At 41.3% G+C, this 18,150-nt stretch overlaps 2 protein-coding genes across 2 annotated transcripts; one reads left to right on the top strand and one right to left on the bottom strand.

Annotated features, from left to right (window-relative positions):
- Positions 1-18: 18 nt before the first annotated feature.
- Positions 19-2,093, bottom strand: bbip1 (BBSome interacting protein 1). Its single transcript, XM_083764553.1, has 3 exons — positions 2,023-2,093; positions 778-845; positions 19-545 (listed from the first exon to the last, which is right to left on the bottom strand). The coding sequence occupies exons 2-3, from the start codon at positions 821-823 to the stop codon at positions 388-390; spliced, it is 204 nt and encodes a 67-aa protein (XP_083620679.1). The 5' UTR covers positions 824-845; positions 2,023-2,093; the 3' UTR covers positions 19-387.
- Positions 2,094-4,311: 2,218 nt separating this feature from the next.
- Positions 4,312-17,519, top strand: shoc2 (SHOC2 leucine rich repeat scaffold protein). The gene is made up of 9 exons (XM_083764805.1): positions 4,312-4,414; positions 9,137-10,209; positions 10,639-10,776; positions 10,975-11,105; positions 11,806-11,994; positions 12,239-12,361; positions 13,322-13,459; positions 14,481-14,598; positions 17,016-17,519. The coding sequence occupies exons 2-9, from the start codon at positions 9,507-9,509 to the stop codon at positions 17,222-17,224; spliced, it is 1,749 nt and encodes a 582-aa protein (XP_083620931.1). The 5' UTR covers positions 4,312-4,414; positions 9,137-9,506; the 3' UTR covers positions 17,225-17,519.
- The last annotated feature ends 631 nt before the right edge of the window (positions 17,520-18,150 follow it).

Here is an 18,150-nt window from a genome sequence, read left to right as displayed (position 1 = left end):
TAAAAGAATAACAGATTGTAACAAACATTTGACTTTACCATCCTAAAACATTGTTAAACAAGACACCCAAGACTACTACAGAGTCCGGATTGTATATTCCTTTATATGTATTATGAATCTGCACCAGTATATTCCTGAACTTTTCCAGGCTGTCCTTGAGTCGAGTGAGCCTTTGAAGTGAGTAGAATTTACCCTCCAGCAAATGACCTACATATTCACATCAAATGTCATTTCTCATTCAAAGGAACGATGAAATCTATTCCAGTGCAACAGTATGTCGAACATGATTTAATTTTTTACAATAAAATCAATGTTGTAATTGGCATACATTGTGATTCTGTTCTGCACCCCCACTGCCATGTCCATACCGACATATTTGCAAATGATTTACTGTGACTGCTCCTTCAGTGCAAGTTCCTGTTGTTTGATGGCTTCTTGAGCCTCTGACTGCATCTTTTCCAGTTTCTCCAAAGTGACCGATTTGAGAGGGAGGAGCTTGGGCTTACACAGAACCAAGGTAGGGACATCTTCCATGGAGAGTTGCCCTATGGATGTTGACCAAAAGAAACGGTAAAAGGCAAAGATTATTACTCATTAAGGTATCACTATTTGGCTGGATTATATCAAGCACATTAAAATACTTTCTTGGTGTTCAAACAAGGGTGTTGCAACTATAATGTTTTAATTTAAACAATGTACTGCTGACCTATATCCTCCTAACTAAAATATTTAATTGTAACCAGTGTTATCTACATAGTGAATTATTGCTTTACTAACCTTGTTTAGGCAAAACCTCTCTGAATATTGACTTGACTTCAGGCATTGTGTCTAGCAGTGAGTAAGAGCTGAAAAGTAATTAGACATTGTTATTGTTTTATCAACTGAACATTGAACAACAATCAAGAATGTCTCTAGACTAGTCTAGAGACCAACTATTTACTATTACTATATTTACTATTATTTATTTGCTCAGGACCCAAACTAGTACCCAATCTGCATCGCTACGTGAGCTTTAGCTATTTTCACTAATTATATTTTAGCCTATTTTTTATGAAATTTCTTAATTTTGTTTTTTATAAATTATTTTACATTAAAAAAAGAAAATTGGATTGTTACTCCAGTCTTGACCCATACAACTACTACTAGAGGACACTAGATTTGGGGATGCCTGCTCTGATAAAACATGACTTTAATTTGATTATAGGCTACTAATAATGCTAGATCTGTATTTGACCCTAATTGGTTTACAGTGTAAATCAAATCAATGTGTACATTTTACACAGTCTCTTGCCACACAGTGCAAACTATCAGCAAGGTAGGACTAGGCACACAAGCCATTTATTAGCTCAGATTTGTCTTTTCTCTAAATCTTGCCTTGTAAACTATAGGAGAATGAAAACAAACACTTTATTTCGACTCTAGTGACATATGGGCTTTCTTCCATAGCAACACGTTCCCATCATTTGCAAAAAGGCAATGAACGCATCCAATATAACATTCCCAATTCGCTGTCAAGGACGACCCTGCCCTTGTCAAGTCAGTCCAGAACTATATACTCTAAGGTCCAGACCTATTATCTCGACTGTTGACTTGCGTCAATTAATTCAAGGAAAAGTGGGCGCTGTTTTTCCTTTATCTTTTGACGACGGGTTCTCAGATTGGTCCAGACTATAGCCCTGAAACATGACTGTCATGATTAAGTACGAGCGTCATGTGAACCATGGCTAGGTCCAGACCACAAACACAAATGAGCTATTGAGTTTAAAGTACATTGGGAAGAAAGACTGGCTATAATAAGGTGACCTAAACATGTATTTGCCCGGTTAACAATATAATCAATGTCAAGGCGCGTTGGTCTTGCATCCTGTTAGCTCAACCAGAGTAAAACATTTAACGTTAGCAAAACTACTGTCGCATTGTATTAGCACAATTAAGTAACTGATGTCCTGACTAAATATTGTTATATACTCGTGTGTGTGAGGCTGTGAGCGCATAATCATAATCGAAACATTTCATTCTCACCTTTTAATTTAGCCACAGCCTACGAAGCTGATTACACTGTTGTCAGGCCAACGCTTCCTTAACGATCACATGACCTTTTCTTCTTGACTCTACCAACACGGTGCTTTATCGCCAACTAGCGGCATTTACTAGTGTAACATGTATGTAGACCATTTTTATGGTTCATACTAGTTGTGTTACTGATATTTAATGTCATTAATTAATTACACAGACAGTAGGCTATAATCCTGGATATTTTGCGTCAAGTAGTTCTCCTTATTTACTTCTATTTTTTAATGCATAAACAGGAGTTTTCATTTGCACTTTATTTTTCTTGTCTGACACAGATTATCTTGATTTATGTTCAAGTGTGTGTGTGTGTGTGTGTGTGTGTGTGTGTGTGTGTGTGTGTGTGTGTGTGTGTGTGTGTGTGTGTGTGTGTGTGTGTGTGAGAGAGAGAGAGAGACTGCCAGCCATTCAAATCAGTCGAGTAACAGCCGTACAGGGTATGATCCAGTGGTGTGCACACTGCACAGACATTTAGAGGGGCAATGTTCAGTCCAAGTAGGGAATGAGGCATTACCCCAGGTGAGTTTAAGTATCTCAGGGTCTTCATAGGCGGCGGGTGCATAAGGCTAGGGAAGGCTTAGCCTTCCCAAAAATTATGCTGGGTATTTTTTTTATATATATAATATATGTGCGCAGCATTATATAAGGTGTCAGAACTCAGCAGCGCCAGTGCCCGCACGGTTCACAGTTCACACCACTGCAGCAACACTGGCACGTTCAGTGGAGTGACTGCTGTCTCTGTGCCGTCTGTGGAGAGCCATGAGCCGCGACTCCCGGAGGGGCAGCAACACGCCAACACCGCCGGGTAATCTACACTGTCACTGACTGACTGACTCGAGACTTGAGAAAAAGACGTCCAAAAGTCGTTGTCTGTGTATAGGCTAATTCATTGGTAAAAGTATGCTAAATAACTCGTTTTTAGACCACCTGGGAAATAAATAAATAAATAAATCCGCGGCGGCGGCCTCGCTCCGCTCGGCCGCGAGAATCCCCCCCCAACGCAATTCTATAGCCTACCCAAAGGTAAAACGCACCCGCCGCCTATGAGGGTCTTGTTTATGAGTGAGGGGAGGACGGAGAAGGAGATCAGCCGGTGAATCGGAGCGGCAGGGGCGGGATTGCAGTCACTGTACCGCACTGTTGTGACGAAAAGAGAGTTGAGCCTGAAGGCAAAGCTCTCAGTCTACCGAGCAATCTTCGTTCCTACTGTCACCTGTGTGGGTCATGAGTCTGACCGAAAGAATAAGGTCGCGAATACAAGCGGCCAAAATGAGTTTTCTCCGACGGGTGGCTGGCATCTCCCTTACAAATAGGGTGAGAAGTTCATTCACGCGAGGGAGACTCTTGAGTAGAGCGTGAAGTGTGGGTCATGACCAAAATAATAAGGTCGCAGCTTGGTGGTTTGGGCATCTGGTTAGGATGCCTCTCGGGGGTCTCCCTAGGGAGGTCCTCGATGCACGTCCCACTGGGAGGAGACCCCGGGGCAGACCAAGGCGCAGATGGAGGGATTATATCAACTCACTAGCCTTGGAACGCCTTGGGATCCCCCGGGAGGAAGTTACTAATGTTGCTCTGGACTCGTCTGGAGAGGAATGTCTGGAGCTCTCTGGTGGAGCTGTTGCCCCCGAGACCCGACTATGGATAAGTGGCCGATAAGCGGTTGAAGATGGATGGATGGTGCTCAAATGAAAAAAGGTCACCTTGTGCAGCGCGTTGAACCTGGATTAGATAGATTTTTGGGCATAAATAATACATTAGCTTTTTATCAAGAATTGATCAATGCCACGTACCATGGTCCATATACTCTGTACATAATAAATCTAAAATCAAAAGGCAATTGCTGTCCATAGGGCAAAGGGCAGGTGCTCTAGCACCACCTAGTGTCTATCTGTGCACGCCACTGCCCACTGGTATGATCCTAGGCTATAGTATATTAAATGGTATGGTCACCGTCTCATTGGTCTGGGGAATCTTAGGGATCTTTAATAGCATAATTGATTTTCAATTCGAATTGACAGATCCATATATGGTTTGAAATATCACAGCCAATGTTAATCGATGGTTATGGTTCTATGACTGCTATCCACATTATTATTACCCTTATTCATATTATTATTTATTATTATTATTATCATCAAAAAACTGTCTACGGTCCGCGGTATACCTTTTTGTCTCGTGATCCTCCATTGGTTAGGCGGCGTGCATAGTGACGCAATGTGGTGGTGGTAGAGAGAGGGAGGGGACCGGAGAGAGAGCAACAGCGGTAAGGAAAAGAGAGAGAGAGAGGGCAGGGGAGGAAGCAAAGCAAAGCAAAGCAAAGGATGGCGGAGTCACACCTCTGAAGGTAAAGTAGACGATCTATTGTCACACTACACACAAACCAATCAATGTTTTCCCCTGCTTCCTTCAACTAATGCTTCAAATCACACCGTCACGCTGCCGTGCTCTGTGTGTGTGTGCAGTGTGTTTTGATGCTGACGGCCGCGGCAATGTCATTTTGCGGGAGAGAGAGGGAAGAAGAGAAGAGCACTCTTTTGTTCAGTTTGGTCGGAATGGCCGCTGTGTTGTGTATGTATGTGTGTTTGTTTCCAGATGAACGTGTAGCCTTCTTTTCTGTATCATCAGCACGCACTAATACACAGCAAATAGGTGATGATGGTGGTGGGGGTGAAGATGTTGAAGTACAGCCAGTTGTCGTCGCTTGCCGACAAGAGCACTAGATCCACAACAAGCTCACAACGGATGCGACGCCTTGGCTTTGTTGTGAGATTAATGTGGTTACCTTTTCTTGTCGGCGAGCGACACCGTCGTCCTCCGACGTGTGTACAGTTTGTGTGTGTGGGGAGGGTGTCTATAGTCTGTCGCCGATCATGTCGCATTAGTATTGTGTTGTGTGGCCGCGACGCGACGCGGCGGCATCTCTACGGCGTCTCAGCCCCGACTGACAGCTGCTGCTGCTGCTCGCCTCGCGCGGCCTAAATATGTTTTTTTTTTTTTTTTGGTGACAACAACCTCCCGTTCGGTCTCTCTCACGACCATAACACGACAGCAAAACGACCCGTATAATCGGCCGATATAAGTGTCGACGACTCTACGTGACTCTCTGCGTTCACACTAGTTTTTTTTTTTTTTTAGGACGAAAACACGTCATTCTGGCTGAATCCGCGTCATTTCTTGTTTCTGTTTTTTGTCTGTCTGTCGGGCGAAACGGCTAAGCTAGCGCGACTGTGGTGGTGGTTGGTGGGGGGGGGAAGAACCCGTAACGGCAAAGCTAATGTCGTTTTTGGAAATGGATGATGACTGTCTGACAACTTGTTTATTTACCAACAACAACAACGACGACACAATTGTGTTTGCGTGTTGATGGTGGTGTTGTTGTTGTTTTATTCGTGGCGGCCTGTCTGCAGATGGAAATTGACAGAAGAAGGCTTGGCAAAAAAAAAAGAAGGTAGCTACTAGTTGGCTAATGTCGCTAGCTAGCTAGCATTTTGCTTCACTGTTGACGTTTAGCAGCCGTTTGATTTCCTGCCTTGTTGTCACTGTCATTTTAACCACAGCTAAACTTAACAGCGTCGTTAATAATTGTGATGGTCGGGCGTTATTATTCCAAATGACACCTCCTCTCTGACGGTAACATTGTTTTACATAAAGGTGTAGCTAATGTTAGTTCCCTACTGTTGTTTTCTTCTTCTTCTTTTGGCTAGCTAACGTTAGCTAGATGAGATTTTACGTGTAATGTTGTTGCACATTGCATGATGGAGGTGGACGTACAAACCCCCCGTCTTCGTTATGGTCTTTGTTTCTGTCTGTGCCAATTAAATCTGAGGCGTTTAACGTGACTTTCTCGATAATCCTCGTTCCATGGCTTTGTCATTGGCACGATTAACCAGAATAGCCACGCAATTTGAATGCCTTGATTCTTGCACGGATAGGCAGGTCACGGTGCCACTTCATGCTTTCATTTTATCTTCACTATAAAACAATCACAGGCATGCTGGATCATTTTCCCGTTTGCCTAGCTGTTTATTTTGTCACCAATTCAAGATTTGTTGGCATTTGCAACTGTATTCAAGTGACAACATGAAACGTAGCAGGACCGTGTACCCTTTGTGTCAATAAGACATTGTAACTTTGATTCATTAACACTGTTGACACAGGTGTTTTATTTTTTCAGAATTGTTTATTTTTTTAATAATTAGACCAACAGAAGTTGTAATGGAAAAAACAGACTCATCTGCTAAAGATCGATGACCAATAGGCCAGTGTATGCACTGACACTGCCCAATGGAAATGTATGCTGTTCCATACAGTGGCCAGTGGTTAAAATACCCAAGCCAAGTGCCATGATGCCATGGATAGGCTGATGTCAATGGATGGACATTAGATTTTTCAAAGCCTGGTCTAGTATACTAGTCTTCACAGTTTAGCTCCCAGTTCTGAATAGCTGAATAATACCCAACTCTGTCTTTGCCCTAAAGTCTAATCTCATCACAACGATGTTCCTCAATTGTTCACACGAATCATATAATGTCAACATCACTTATGTGTTTCTGCTTACTCTGTTCCATATGGATCTCACACTCCCAAGTAGGCACTGTCAAAGCCTACAACATGAAAGTGTGAGATTGACTGTCACAGTAATGGTAGAATTACAGTGTAGAATAGCTTCTTACACTTATTATTCACAGCTTTGAATTCATCATAAACTTTGTTTATGATGAACAATTCATTCTAAATGCAGAAATAAACCTAAAATGAAACTAAATGCGTCATTGGGAGGTATATTCTATTCTTCAGGTGTAACATTTTCACGAGATGCAATCATTGATCTGCGATTTCAACTTCAAAATTCAAATTAATAGATTTTTCTTTTGTGACTTAATTTGTGCTGTGAATAACAATCTGCATAGCAAGTGGTTTAAATCGAACCACCAGAATCGACCTACTTCCTATTCTGATAGGGTCTCACTCTGTGAAAGATTGGTTCCTATCATTGTTCCTCATAATGAATACATGTTGAATGAACTGGTGGCCCCACATTTTCGTGCATTTTCACAGGTGTAAAATGTGAAAGTAAGTTATCCCACCTGGCTTCCATCTTTCTGTTTTTCTATTAAATCCAGTCACTGCTGCTACCTTTTATAATAATCTACTGTATAGTATTTGGCCACATTTGAAAGATGTACCGGTAGTTAAGAACACATGTATGGGTTGGGTTTGGCTAATCCTTTGTTTTAACAACTGGGAGGACAAACATGCCAGCAAAGTCTTTTTGGTAGTATATACAAACAAGTAACACTCTCAGTACTAATGCTGATAAAAGAAAAAGTACAGTATCTACACACACTTACTAGTACTACTAGTGACTATTTGGTATTGCACTAAACTTACTTAATTGTTTACGGCTGAAATCTTTGTTGATGGTTAATTGATTGCGATTAAATAGTCAGAATAGCCGATCTACAAACAAGCTTGTAAATCTGCTATTTATGCTATTGTTTGGAAAATGGAAATGATTGTCAATTATGGAAAAATTACGATTATCTCAAATAATGGCGATTAAGCCATGTAATGGTTATTTGTGACAGGCCTACTGACTGTTATTCTACCGTATTAGTGATTATTTGTGACAGACCTACTCTTATTAGTGTTCACTTTTTTACATTGAGAAGTAGGAGAATATTTGAAAGCATTTAAGATGAGAAGGGGTAGGAGAATATTTGAAAGCAAATATGAAATGACTATAGATAATCACTTGAGCCAGAAATATCAGATTCACAAGCTCACAACGTGTTGCAATGCTTTGTAAGCTTGCAGATCTTCAATTTTTGGCAAAGAGATTAGTTGTAGAGGGGGAAAAGAGTCAACCAAGATCAATGATCGTCCGATTTTCACTTCAAATGACTCGGATCAGGCAATTTACCCGATCCGGAGAAACATTTAAGTGGTATAAAAGTCATTTTGCATCTTTGTGACGGGCCTTCCTCCCCACACACACACACACGGGAACAGTTTTGACGTGGGGCATAATAATAATTTTGGAAATATGAAAATATTCCCCTTGCGCACAAGCTCGAGTTCGGTATCGGCATATCGTGAAAAAAGCAATCGGTGATCGGGATCCGTTCCAAAAAGAACGGAGCGCCTCTAAAAGCAACTCATGTCCACTAGTTTACTAAGTATAGAGGGTTTAAGTGGTTAAACGTTAGTGCAGCAGTGTGGGCCCATATAGAGACGAGCCTTAAAAGGAAGCAGCTTGCACAGTTTGTTTTATAGTCCCTGAGATATGTGGTCTGCCTGGTTATTCTCAATTAGGCTGTTATATATATATTGTGCAAATTTTATTGGACACAGATTGGCCTGTTAGATCCAGTTTTTGACGTCCTTATTTCTGTGAATCAGTGATTGCACAGAATATGCTGTCCAGTATGTCATCATAATAAGGGGATGCTGCTATCGACTCCTTTTTTCACCTAAAAGGTCTTATGACCTGCAGTCGCGGGGAGGCTGGGCTTTGAAGGCTGCTTCTAAAGATTACTCTCAGCAGTCCTAACCTTTTCACTTAGCTCTGATCCTGAGCCAAGCTTGCCTTTTCTGTGCTATGGCTTAGCTTGTACTAGTGTTGGAGAGCTTTACATAGACAAACACTGAACGGTACCGTACAACAGCCACAGAGACTAAACAGATAGGCTGCCAAAGACATGCTGGCGCAGTTTGTCCTGTTAAGTGTTCTCTCTTTTGGTCTGAATTTCTTTTGGGCGTAAATATTCTACATGATTGTAGTTCATGGACTTGATTGAGAACACTAAAGGGCTGAAAGTATGTTTAGGTGGGGCTATAAGGTTGAACTAGTGCCAACACCGCCATGCCATGTTTATTTAGTATGAGAAAGTTGTTGAGAGGTTTTGTCTGACTCAACAGGTTTTCTTAGAGAGTCACTGGAAAAACTTTGATATTCAAGGTCCTGATTCCACTATCAAGCTTTGTGTTGACTGTTGATGTTTATATGTAGACAGCGTATTTATTGTGATGATTTCGAGCTGACTCATATTTTCTTTCTCAACAGCAAAGCCCAAAAGGATGAGAACTTTGATGACCTTTGTGGCTGGAACTCATTTTAGCTGAAGGCCCAGGGATTTTCTGGTTCAAACAAGTATGTGGCCCAGGGCTGCCACAGTCCAGCTAATTGAAAGGATTTTTTCTCTAATGGCATTTTAACAGAAAAACGAAGTGTCAACGGCAAGATAAACCCTTTTTATTATAAAACCTTTTAACTTTGGAGGATACTCTTAAGCCCACACAGGTATGTATCAACATATCCTTCTGTAAAAGCCCAGGCTGTCTGAGTCCTTTTTATTTTTATTTTTTACTTGAACACGCAACCTGACAAGAGAGACTCCCATGAGTGAGTCTGCAGGGGCCCCGATATCATCAACATGAGTAGTACTTTAGGCAAAGAGAAAGACTCAAAGGAGAAAGACCCCAAAGGTGGTCCGGTTGGGAAAGAAAGGGAAAAGGAGGCCAAGGCTCTCGCCAGTTTAGGCAAGGAAGGTGGCAAGGAGCCCAAGACCAAAGGGAAAGATGCCAAAGAAGGAAAGAAGGACCCAAACAGCGCACCGCCGGCTGTCGCCTTCTCCGTCGACAACACGATAAAGCGGCCCAACCCAGCACCGGGTACCCGCAAAAAGTCCAGCAATGCTGAGGTGATCAAAGAGCTCAATAAGTGCCGGGAGGAGAACTCCATGAGGCTGGACCTGTCCAAACGGTCCATTCACATGCTGCCCACCTCCATCAAAGAGCTGACGCAGCTGGCCGAACTCTACCTGTACAGCAACAAGCTGCAGAGCCTTCCCGCCGAGGTGGGCTGTCTCTCGGGCCTGGTCACCTTGGCCCTGAGCGAGAACTCCCTGACCAGCCTGCCCGACTCGCTGGACTCCCTGAAGAAGCTGCGGATGCTGGACCTACGGCACAACAAGCTGCGGGAGATCCCGGCCGTCGTGTACCGGGTGACGTCGTTGACCACGCTCTACCTGCGCTTCAACCGCATCACGGCGGTGGAGAAGGACATCCGAAACCTGTCCAAGCTCACCATGCTCAGCATCCGTGAGAACAAGATTAAACAGCTGCCGGCGGAGATTGGTGAGTGAAAACTAGGGAGGGAGATTAGTTTGACTGCCTTGCCTAGATTCTTTGGCATGTAAATACTAGCCATGTTTTGATATTATTCTTTTGACACCATCAGTCACTGACTATACTATAGCGGGCCACATGTGATGTGTATGTGAATTGATTTGTAAAATGTCTATATAATTCATCTTGTGCTGTTATGTGTAATGTGTGAGTATTTGTCCTGTTGTTGGCACAATGTGTATGAACGTGTTTGCTGTGAGGCTCTAAACATGTCTCCGTACCCACATAGCCATTACAAATTCCTTTACATTTACTCTACATGTTGGCTAGGTGTTTCTGCTGATGGAGCACAGAGAAGGAGTGAGATAAATCAAGTAAGGTTAAGGGTTAAAGGAATGAGATGCGTATGTAGTAAATGTCTGTGTCTTGTTCTTGCAGGAGAGCTATGTAACCTCATCACTCTGGATGTAGCCCACAACCAGTTGGAGCACCTACCGAAGGAGATTGGCAACTGCACACAGATAACTAACCTTGACTTACAGCACAACGAGCTCTTGGACCTCCCAGAGACTATAGGTAAGATGATTTATGTCTAAGTGTCTGCTTCCTATATTGTGTATTAAAATATATATATATATCTTAGATGGGCCTTTGTCATATACTCTAAAAACTCTACTTGGAGCCTTTTGCATCTCTTTATAGAAAAAATGACATAGAAGAAATCTGTCTTTTTATTTATTTATTGAATTTTTTATTTGGTGCTTTCAATTGTAGGCAATCTGTCAAGCATAAATCGTTTAGGTCTGAGGTACAACCGATTGTCAGCCATCCCCAGATCGCTAGCCAAGTGCAGAGAACTGGAGGAACTAAACCTAGAAAACAACAACATCTCGGTGTTACCAGAGGTGAGTAGAGAGTTGTTTTGTGATTTAACCCATTTAGACCTGAGGATGCGTCTGTCACCTTATAGCTGTTCACTACTCCAACCATTATTTTAAACTTTAGCTGTTGAAATATCTACAAGCTCGTAGCGCGGCACTCTGTGCCATGATACGAGCTTGTAGATCTGCTATTTTTGGAAAAATCATGAAACGCGTGCAAATCTTAGGATATATATTCTTTCACAGCGAATGTTTTTAACTCCTATCTTTGCTTCTGGGGGGGGGTCCCTGGAACAAGATGGGGGTCGGCAGCCAAATGCAGATAATTCTGTGGTCCTTGACAAAAAGTTTGAGCACCACTGATACGTTTTTCAGAAAACTGTTAGGGTTTAGAAGATTATTATTTTTAATCGGCTTCAGGTCTAAATGGATAATTGACTATGTAATGTAGGACTTCTACTTCTCAGCAGTATAACATGTAGCAACACTTAGGGGTGCAGTGCTTAATCAAACTAACTTAAGTGGTTGATTGCTTCGTTGATAGATACAAATATATGCTTTATATGTTTGGCACACATTTCTTGCTTTCCAATTGCCATTCGTATTGTGTTTGACTTTGATACCTTATCTCTGAGCAAAAGTGAGAATTTGTGTCCTTTGTCCGGAGCTTGCTGATCACCCTGTTTTTCTGCTTTGTATTTCTTCTGTCTGCCATTGTGACCAGGGCCTCCTGTCAAGCTTGGTGAACCTGACCAGCCTGACGCTGGCGAGGAACTGCTTTCAATCGTATCCTGTGGGTGGGCCCTCACAGTTCTCTACCATCTACTCCCTCAACATGGAGCACAACCGCATCAACAAGATCCCTTTTGGCATCTTCTCCAGGGCCAAAGTGCTGAGCAAGCTCAACATGAAGGTGTGTGTGTACTTGTGTACTAGAGAGAGGGGAGTTGCACCACTCAGTTCACACAGGTGTGATTTTTAATTACCATGACTCACAATAAGAAATACCAAGGGTCAGCCTAGCTCACATGGCACCAAATCTCTTTGTGAACTTGTAGATAGGCTATTTTCAGCAAACACGTTTTTAGTTTTTCATGTCCAAAAAGAGTGGTTAATAATAAGCATATATTTTCGTTTGTTTTGTTTCTTACCCTCAGGACAACCAGTTAACGTCTTTACCACTGGATTTTGGCACTTGGACCAGCATGGTAGAACTGAACCTGGCCACCAATCAGTTGACTAAGATTCCAGAGGACGTGTGTGGCCTTGTTTCTATTGAGGTGAGGCCTAATTTCTCTTGTACTCAACCCACTTTTGCCATCTGTTGCAAGTGTACACATTTTTTATACATCACTGTTATGTAGCATTTGAGCCCTATAGCAAAAGTAGCCAATGTACTATCTCACACGGCAATGCATTTTGAGTCGTTTTGTCCGTTTTTGACCATCTTGAAAATGCCCCCCCCTTTAGATGCCAATCCTGCCAATGCCAACCGCTAATTGTCTGAGTACAGGAAAATGCAAAGTGAGACTTGTGAAGGATGTGTGAAACTTGGATATATTTGAGAAACATCTTAATTTACAGCAATGTTGTGAAACTGTTTTTACAAGATGGCATGTCACAGGCCCGTTTCCTCCTAGATAATGATCTTTCTAGGCTATTGCTGTTTATCCAAATTTTATTTTCTTCCAAAAAGTGTACATTTAGATGTTAAAAAGCTGTATTTCTGTCGACGCATCCAACAGCCCTAAAAATACTGTTTCTGACTTTGTCAACACCTACCACTTGTATCGCCCACCACCCTCCCCCTGACGGTCTCCCTATCTGTATGTCTTTGCCAAAGGGAAATAGCAGTTAGTCTCTTAGTAAAATCAACTTCACAGCAACAATGCTGTATATGCTGGTATAACTAAGACATAAGCTGCAAACACACATATATATATATATATATATATTTTTTTTTTTATCGAGAATCTCTACTTAGACTATAGACTACTTGTTGAGATGTATTATCTAGAAGTCGGTGCAATTTCAAGCCCTTAGACAAATTAAAAAGAGAAAAAGTGCCATAATCATTGTCCAGGCATTTATAAAAAAGCTATTTACATTTGGTAAAAGAGACAAGCCTGCTATAAACCACATACCAACATTGAGTGCAACTATACACAGTTAACACTGGGAATTTAGTTTTTTGTCTTTATTTTTAATGTGTGTAATTGTAAAAACTTATGTCTTAACAGGTGCTAATATTGTCCAACAATCTTCTGAAGAAGTTACCACATGGTATTGGGAACTTGAGGAAACTACGAGAGCTCGACCTAGAGGAAAATAAGTTGGAATCCCTCCCCAATGAAATTGCCTACCTTAAAGATTTACAGGTATGACACAGTTACCCTAAGTTCTCTTTCAAATAATCAGTGGTGGACAAAGTACATACTCAAATAAATACAAATAAATTTTTCTAAAATGTTAAAATTCATTTTAACATTTTAGAAATTTTGAACAGGGTGCCAAAATTGCCAAACTACTTGCTTTTGTCATAGGGTGGGAATCATGGATCACCTAAATTAAAATGCAACCAAAATATCAAAACCTTTGGCAATTGAGTGTCATTGTGTGTTACTTGCGCTGTTCTATTATCATTTGAAGATGCTGAATTACCTTTTATTGAATCTTAATTATACCTACTTTTACCATGGCCTATGGAAAATATTTGTTTCTGATTGGCAAGCAGGTGTGCTTTATTATCGGATGTTTGTTGCAACTCACATAGTCCCAATAAATAGTTTAATCATTGACCAGTATTGATTAAACACAAGTATTTAAACACAAGTATAACAGCTGTCTGGAAGACCAAATAAAAAGTAGTTGCACTGCTTTTGCTTGGCTGTTTTTCCTCAAATACTAACTTTTTGTAAGTGGATATGGTATATATATAATTATATATATATGCTGATAATGCACTACAATGTGTCCAGAAATGGTAAAATAACAAACTGCTGAGGTCTTCACCTGCCAATATCAGGATATTTCTGCTGTCGGGAAGAAACCACCTAACTCCAAAATGTTCATTTAAAAATAACGTCTGAGTACTTTTTACTACTTTTCATTGGTTCAGTGTCGTTCTAACCAATAGCACTGATTTATGGAGTTAGGTGGTTTCCTCCCGACAGCAACGGTTATGTTGTTGCATCATTGTTTACATAACGCATGTAATGGTATTCTGGAGTGCTCTCACTTGTAGCAGTGTGTACATTTTTTAAAGTTACAGTTACTCCTTTATGGTCTAATTGTAGCAGGACCGTTTACATCAATACTGGGATGTGGTAGCTTATGTGTTTTTAAGTAAGGTCAAGTAAGTGGCACATTATTGACATCTTACCCATATCTATTCTGCAGAAACTTGTGTTGACCAATAATCAGCTGACCACATTACCCAGAGGCATTGGCCACCTCACCAACTTGACACACCTGGGTCTGGGAGAGAACCTGTTGCAACACCTACCTGAAGAAATTGGTAAATACCCATCCAATCCCCTTGGCTACTTAAAACTAAAGGCCTGCTCACATGGTCCTTAACCGGATAATGTCTGCTCTGCCCACTTTATTTTTGACCTTGCTGTGCTGTGAGTGATCTCTGACTGGGTTTAGTGGCTGCTGTTTAGTCAGAGATTAAAAGGGATGGAAGGAGGAGGGAGGTAAGGAAGTGTTTATTTTTAGTGTACTCAAACTAGGCCCAAGAGTTAATAATAACAACTGTGTCTTGTGGGGATTCTGGTCGCCCTTAGCAACAGTTAAATCTTGAGTCTTTTCTTAACAAGATGGCAGAACACATTTAAAATGGTTAGTGTGCTTGTCATAACTCTAGTCATACAGTATCTATGCAAGTTGTACCCTAGGCTTCGAGAAAGCATGCTGCTCCCCTTGTCACCCATCTCTGTGGGGTGGGGTGGGATGTTGAGTGGTGTTTTTACTGCTTTATTGTCATGCACATACAAACCTGCCAAATGTAAGCATTTTACAATTTTCATACCAGGTAGTAAGCATTGTGACATCAAAGTACGTGGTACAATGTGCTCCTCTAAAGTTACGTAACACTTTGTGGGTTCTGATTCATGGAACCCACAACCAGAGCTGCCAACCTGCACACATTTTGTGTACCAACCACGCAATTCTAGGCGGCGTATAGACACCTAGAATTGCGTGGTTGGTACACAAAATGTGTGCAGGTTGGCAGCTCTGCACAACTCTACTGCAACACTTGATTTGATCAATAATCAATCACTCAAAACAAAGAGAAATAATGTTGTACGCACCTCAAAATAGCCAATCTACAAGCTCACAACACATCTCTCTGTTGTGAATGACTGTCGAACCCTGTAAAGAGAGAGAGCAACCTACCTATAATTTATTTAAAACTATTTTTGTCTGATAATTCTTCAAAATAAAGGTGCTAGGTGCCAGCAGATATGGCGGATTTTATTCTGAAAAGCCCCACATCTCATCCCCCCCCCAAAACTAGGAGGCATATTAAATCTTCCGTTCTTACCTCAGGCTGGTCACGCTAGTCTCTCTAAGTCGTGTTTATATTGCATGCTGAAGTCAGAAATGAAGACCGAACATTGCGTTTTGGTGGTACATTTATGTTTGTTTTGGTAGGCTAGAATATATGGATATCTCCTCCTGCCATCCGCCTCCTCCTTATGGACTGTTGGACAGCCACACTGTTTCCTGTTGGACAAACTGAAACCAGCCGGACCAAGTCCGACCAACATTAATGCACATAGGACCGCCGCATTTTTAAACTGTCCCCTTGAGACGGTACAATACATTATTTTGTTGTGAGTAATTCTTGCAGTTGCAGTCTGACCGGATAGCTAGATTAGCTACACTAGTAGGCAGCATGTGGGCTAAAGTGCCCTCTGTTTACTCTGTCTGTGCATGTGGAGGAGGCGTGTGTGTGTGTGTGTGTGTGTGCAAAGTGGGGGTAGTTAGGCAAACACAGTAACGCAAAAGAATCAAACCACTTGGAATCACAACTACAATCCACAAATCTATCTCTGGTGTTGTTCATGTGCGCTACACAGATTTGTTCTGCACGGGTCGTTCCTTAGCCGTGCGTGTGCGCGTTGGGAACATTGCTTAGGATGTCTGTACACATCCTTAGCATCCCGTGGTTTTGATTCCCAGGTCGTGTATATACTGTACATCCTTAGCAACATTAGTGTTTAATATATTAAGTATGCATACTTTGTTAGGCTGCATGGCTCAAGAAGCTAACAGAGACTAGTAGCTCTCATAAAAATCTGAGAAAGCCAAAGGGGGTTTTCCGTGATCCTAATCAAACAGTATTCATAGACAAGCAACAGTAGCCTAGAGCCTCTACTGTAGAGATAAGATACTATGAATTAATCTGTTGCGTAGTACCCCGGTAAAGCTCGATGGTGAAGCAACAACGGGTCGCACGTCGACGGGTCACACAATGTGCTGTATCCTCGACATGGTGTGAGCTTGTAGATCTGCTATTTTCGGAGCGCAGTGGCCCGTCATGTGACGAAATAGCAAATACATTCTTAGGAGGAAGAACATTTCAATCCAGTTTCAAATCTCATGGAAGACATGAGTAATAATGATGATAAAAAAATTGCAGCACAATTACATTTATAAAACGGACAATATAGTAGCCTAAAAACACATAAATTATTATATAAATATCATATAAATTAACTAAATAAATGCATTTATCTCATTGTGGTATAATTCGTCTGGGCTACCGTTTCAACTGCGTGACATTTGGTGCGGTTGACAAATGAACGCAAACAAGTGAACCAAACGCAGCAAATAAAAAATGCAAGAATGTTACAACTTCACCCCCCAATTGAGTCTACCGCACTACAGGTGTGAATGTGCCCCTAAATGACGTCTTTCCCCCAGGTACACTGGAGAACTTGGAGGAACTGTACCTCAATGACAACCCCAACCTGCACAGCCTCCCGTTCGAACTGGCCCTCTGCAGCAAGTTGTCCATCATGAGCATCGAGAACTGTCCACTGAGCCACTTGCCACCCCAAATAGTGGCCGGAGGCCCCTCGTTCATCATCCAGTTCCTTAAGATGCAAGGGCCTTACCGTGCCATGGTGTGATCTCAGAGCCGCCCTCCATGCCTGTTCGTCCCATTTATTTGTCATGCACTGCAAAAGAAAAGGAGTATTCGCCAGGCGCAACTTTACAAGCTCCTTTTACTTCCTACAATATCTACGGGCGAAAACGTGGCAGATATACGAAGACTGAGTTCCATGTTTCCCTAGGATTCATCATGGCCATTTAGGACCCCCCTACCGCCGCCACTCATCATTCATTTTGAATCATGTTAAAGAAAACATATTGCCAAGTCTTTGCCAAAACTATATAATATATATATATATATATACATTTCACATACATCACCCATTCTTGAGATAAGGGACAAAACTTTTTTCAAACTAGATTTTTTTTTTTTTTAAGATACATTCAAATCAAATAGATGTATTTGTAGACACAGGTCTCAACTACCAATATTGAGAAGGAACAGGTTTTTCGCATAACATTTCTTTCTAAAATGGGACATTTATGCACTTAATACCTGATTCTTGTCAACTCCGTCAGACACACTAAAATCCCTTTTAATTGAATTTGATAATTTCAACAATAATATAAAGTCCTCAGTTATCTTATAATGGCTTTCAGTAATCAAGTTAAGTAATACAATTATTTTAATATTGTTTTGTTCCAATATCACACTATTATGAAATATCCAATTTCTCAAATCCGTCATTTCAACCTTTATTTTCAATATTATAACATGAAAACCATGTAAAAAAAAAAAAAAAACATCATTATGTATCATTTCAGTTGGTGTTTCAATACATAAGCACAAAATATTTAACATCGAATTTTCTATTTCTTTGGAAATTAACAAAAACATCACGGGACGAACGTCTGACGGAGTTGACGAACATCTGACGGAGTTGACAAGTTTAACTGATTTAGGTTCTAGACCACCTAGGATCTTGATTCTGGTGACTAATCC

Source organism: Protomyctophum parallelum, assembly GCF_964188405.1.
Source record: "Protomyctophum parallelum genome assembly, chromosome: 5".
Classification (NCBI taxonomy): domain Eukaryota; kingdom Metazoa; phylum Chordata; class Actinopteri; order Myctophiformes; family Myctophidae; genus Protomyctophum; species Protomyctophum parallelum.
The sequence above is the reverse complement of the archived record's forward strand: the minus strand, read 5'-3'. Positions and strand labels throughout refer to the sequence as shown.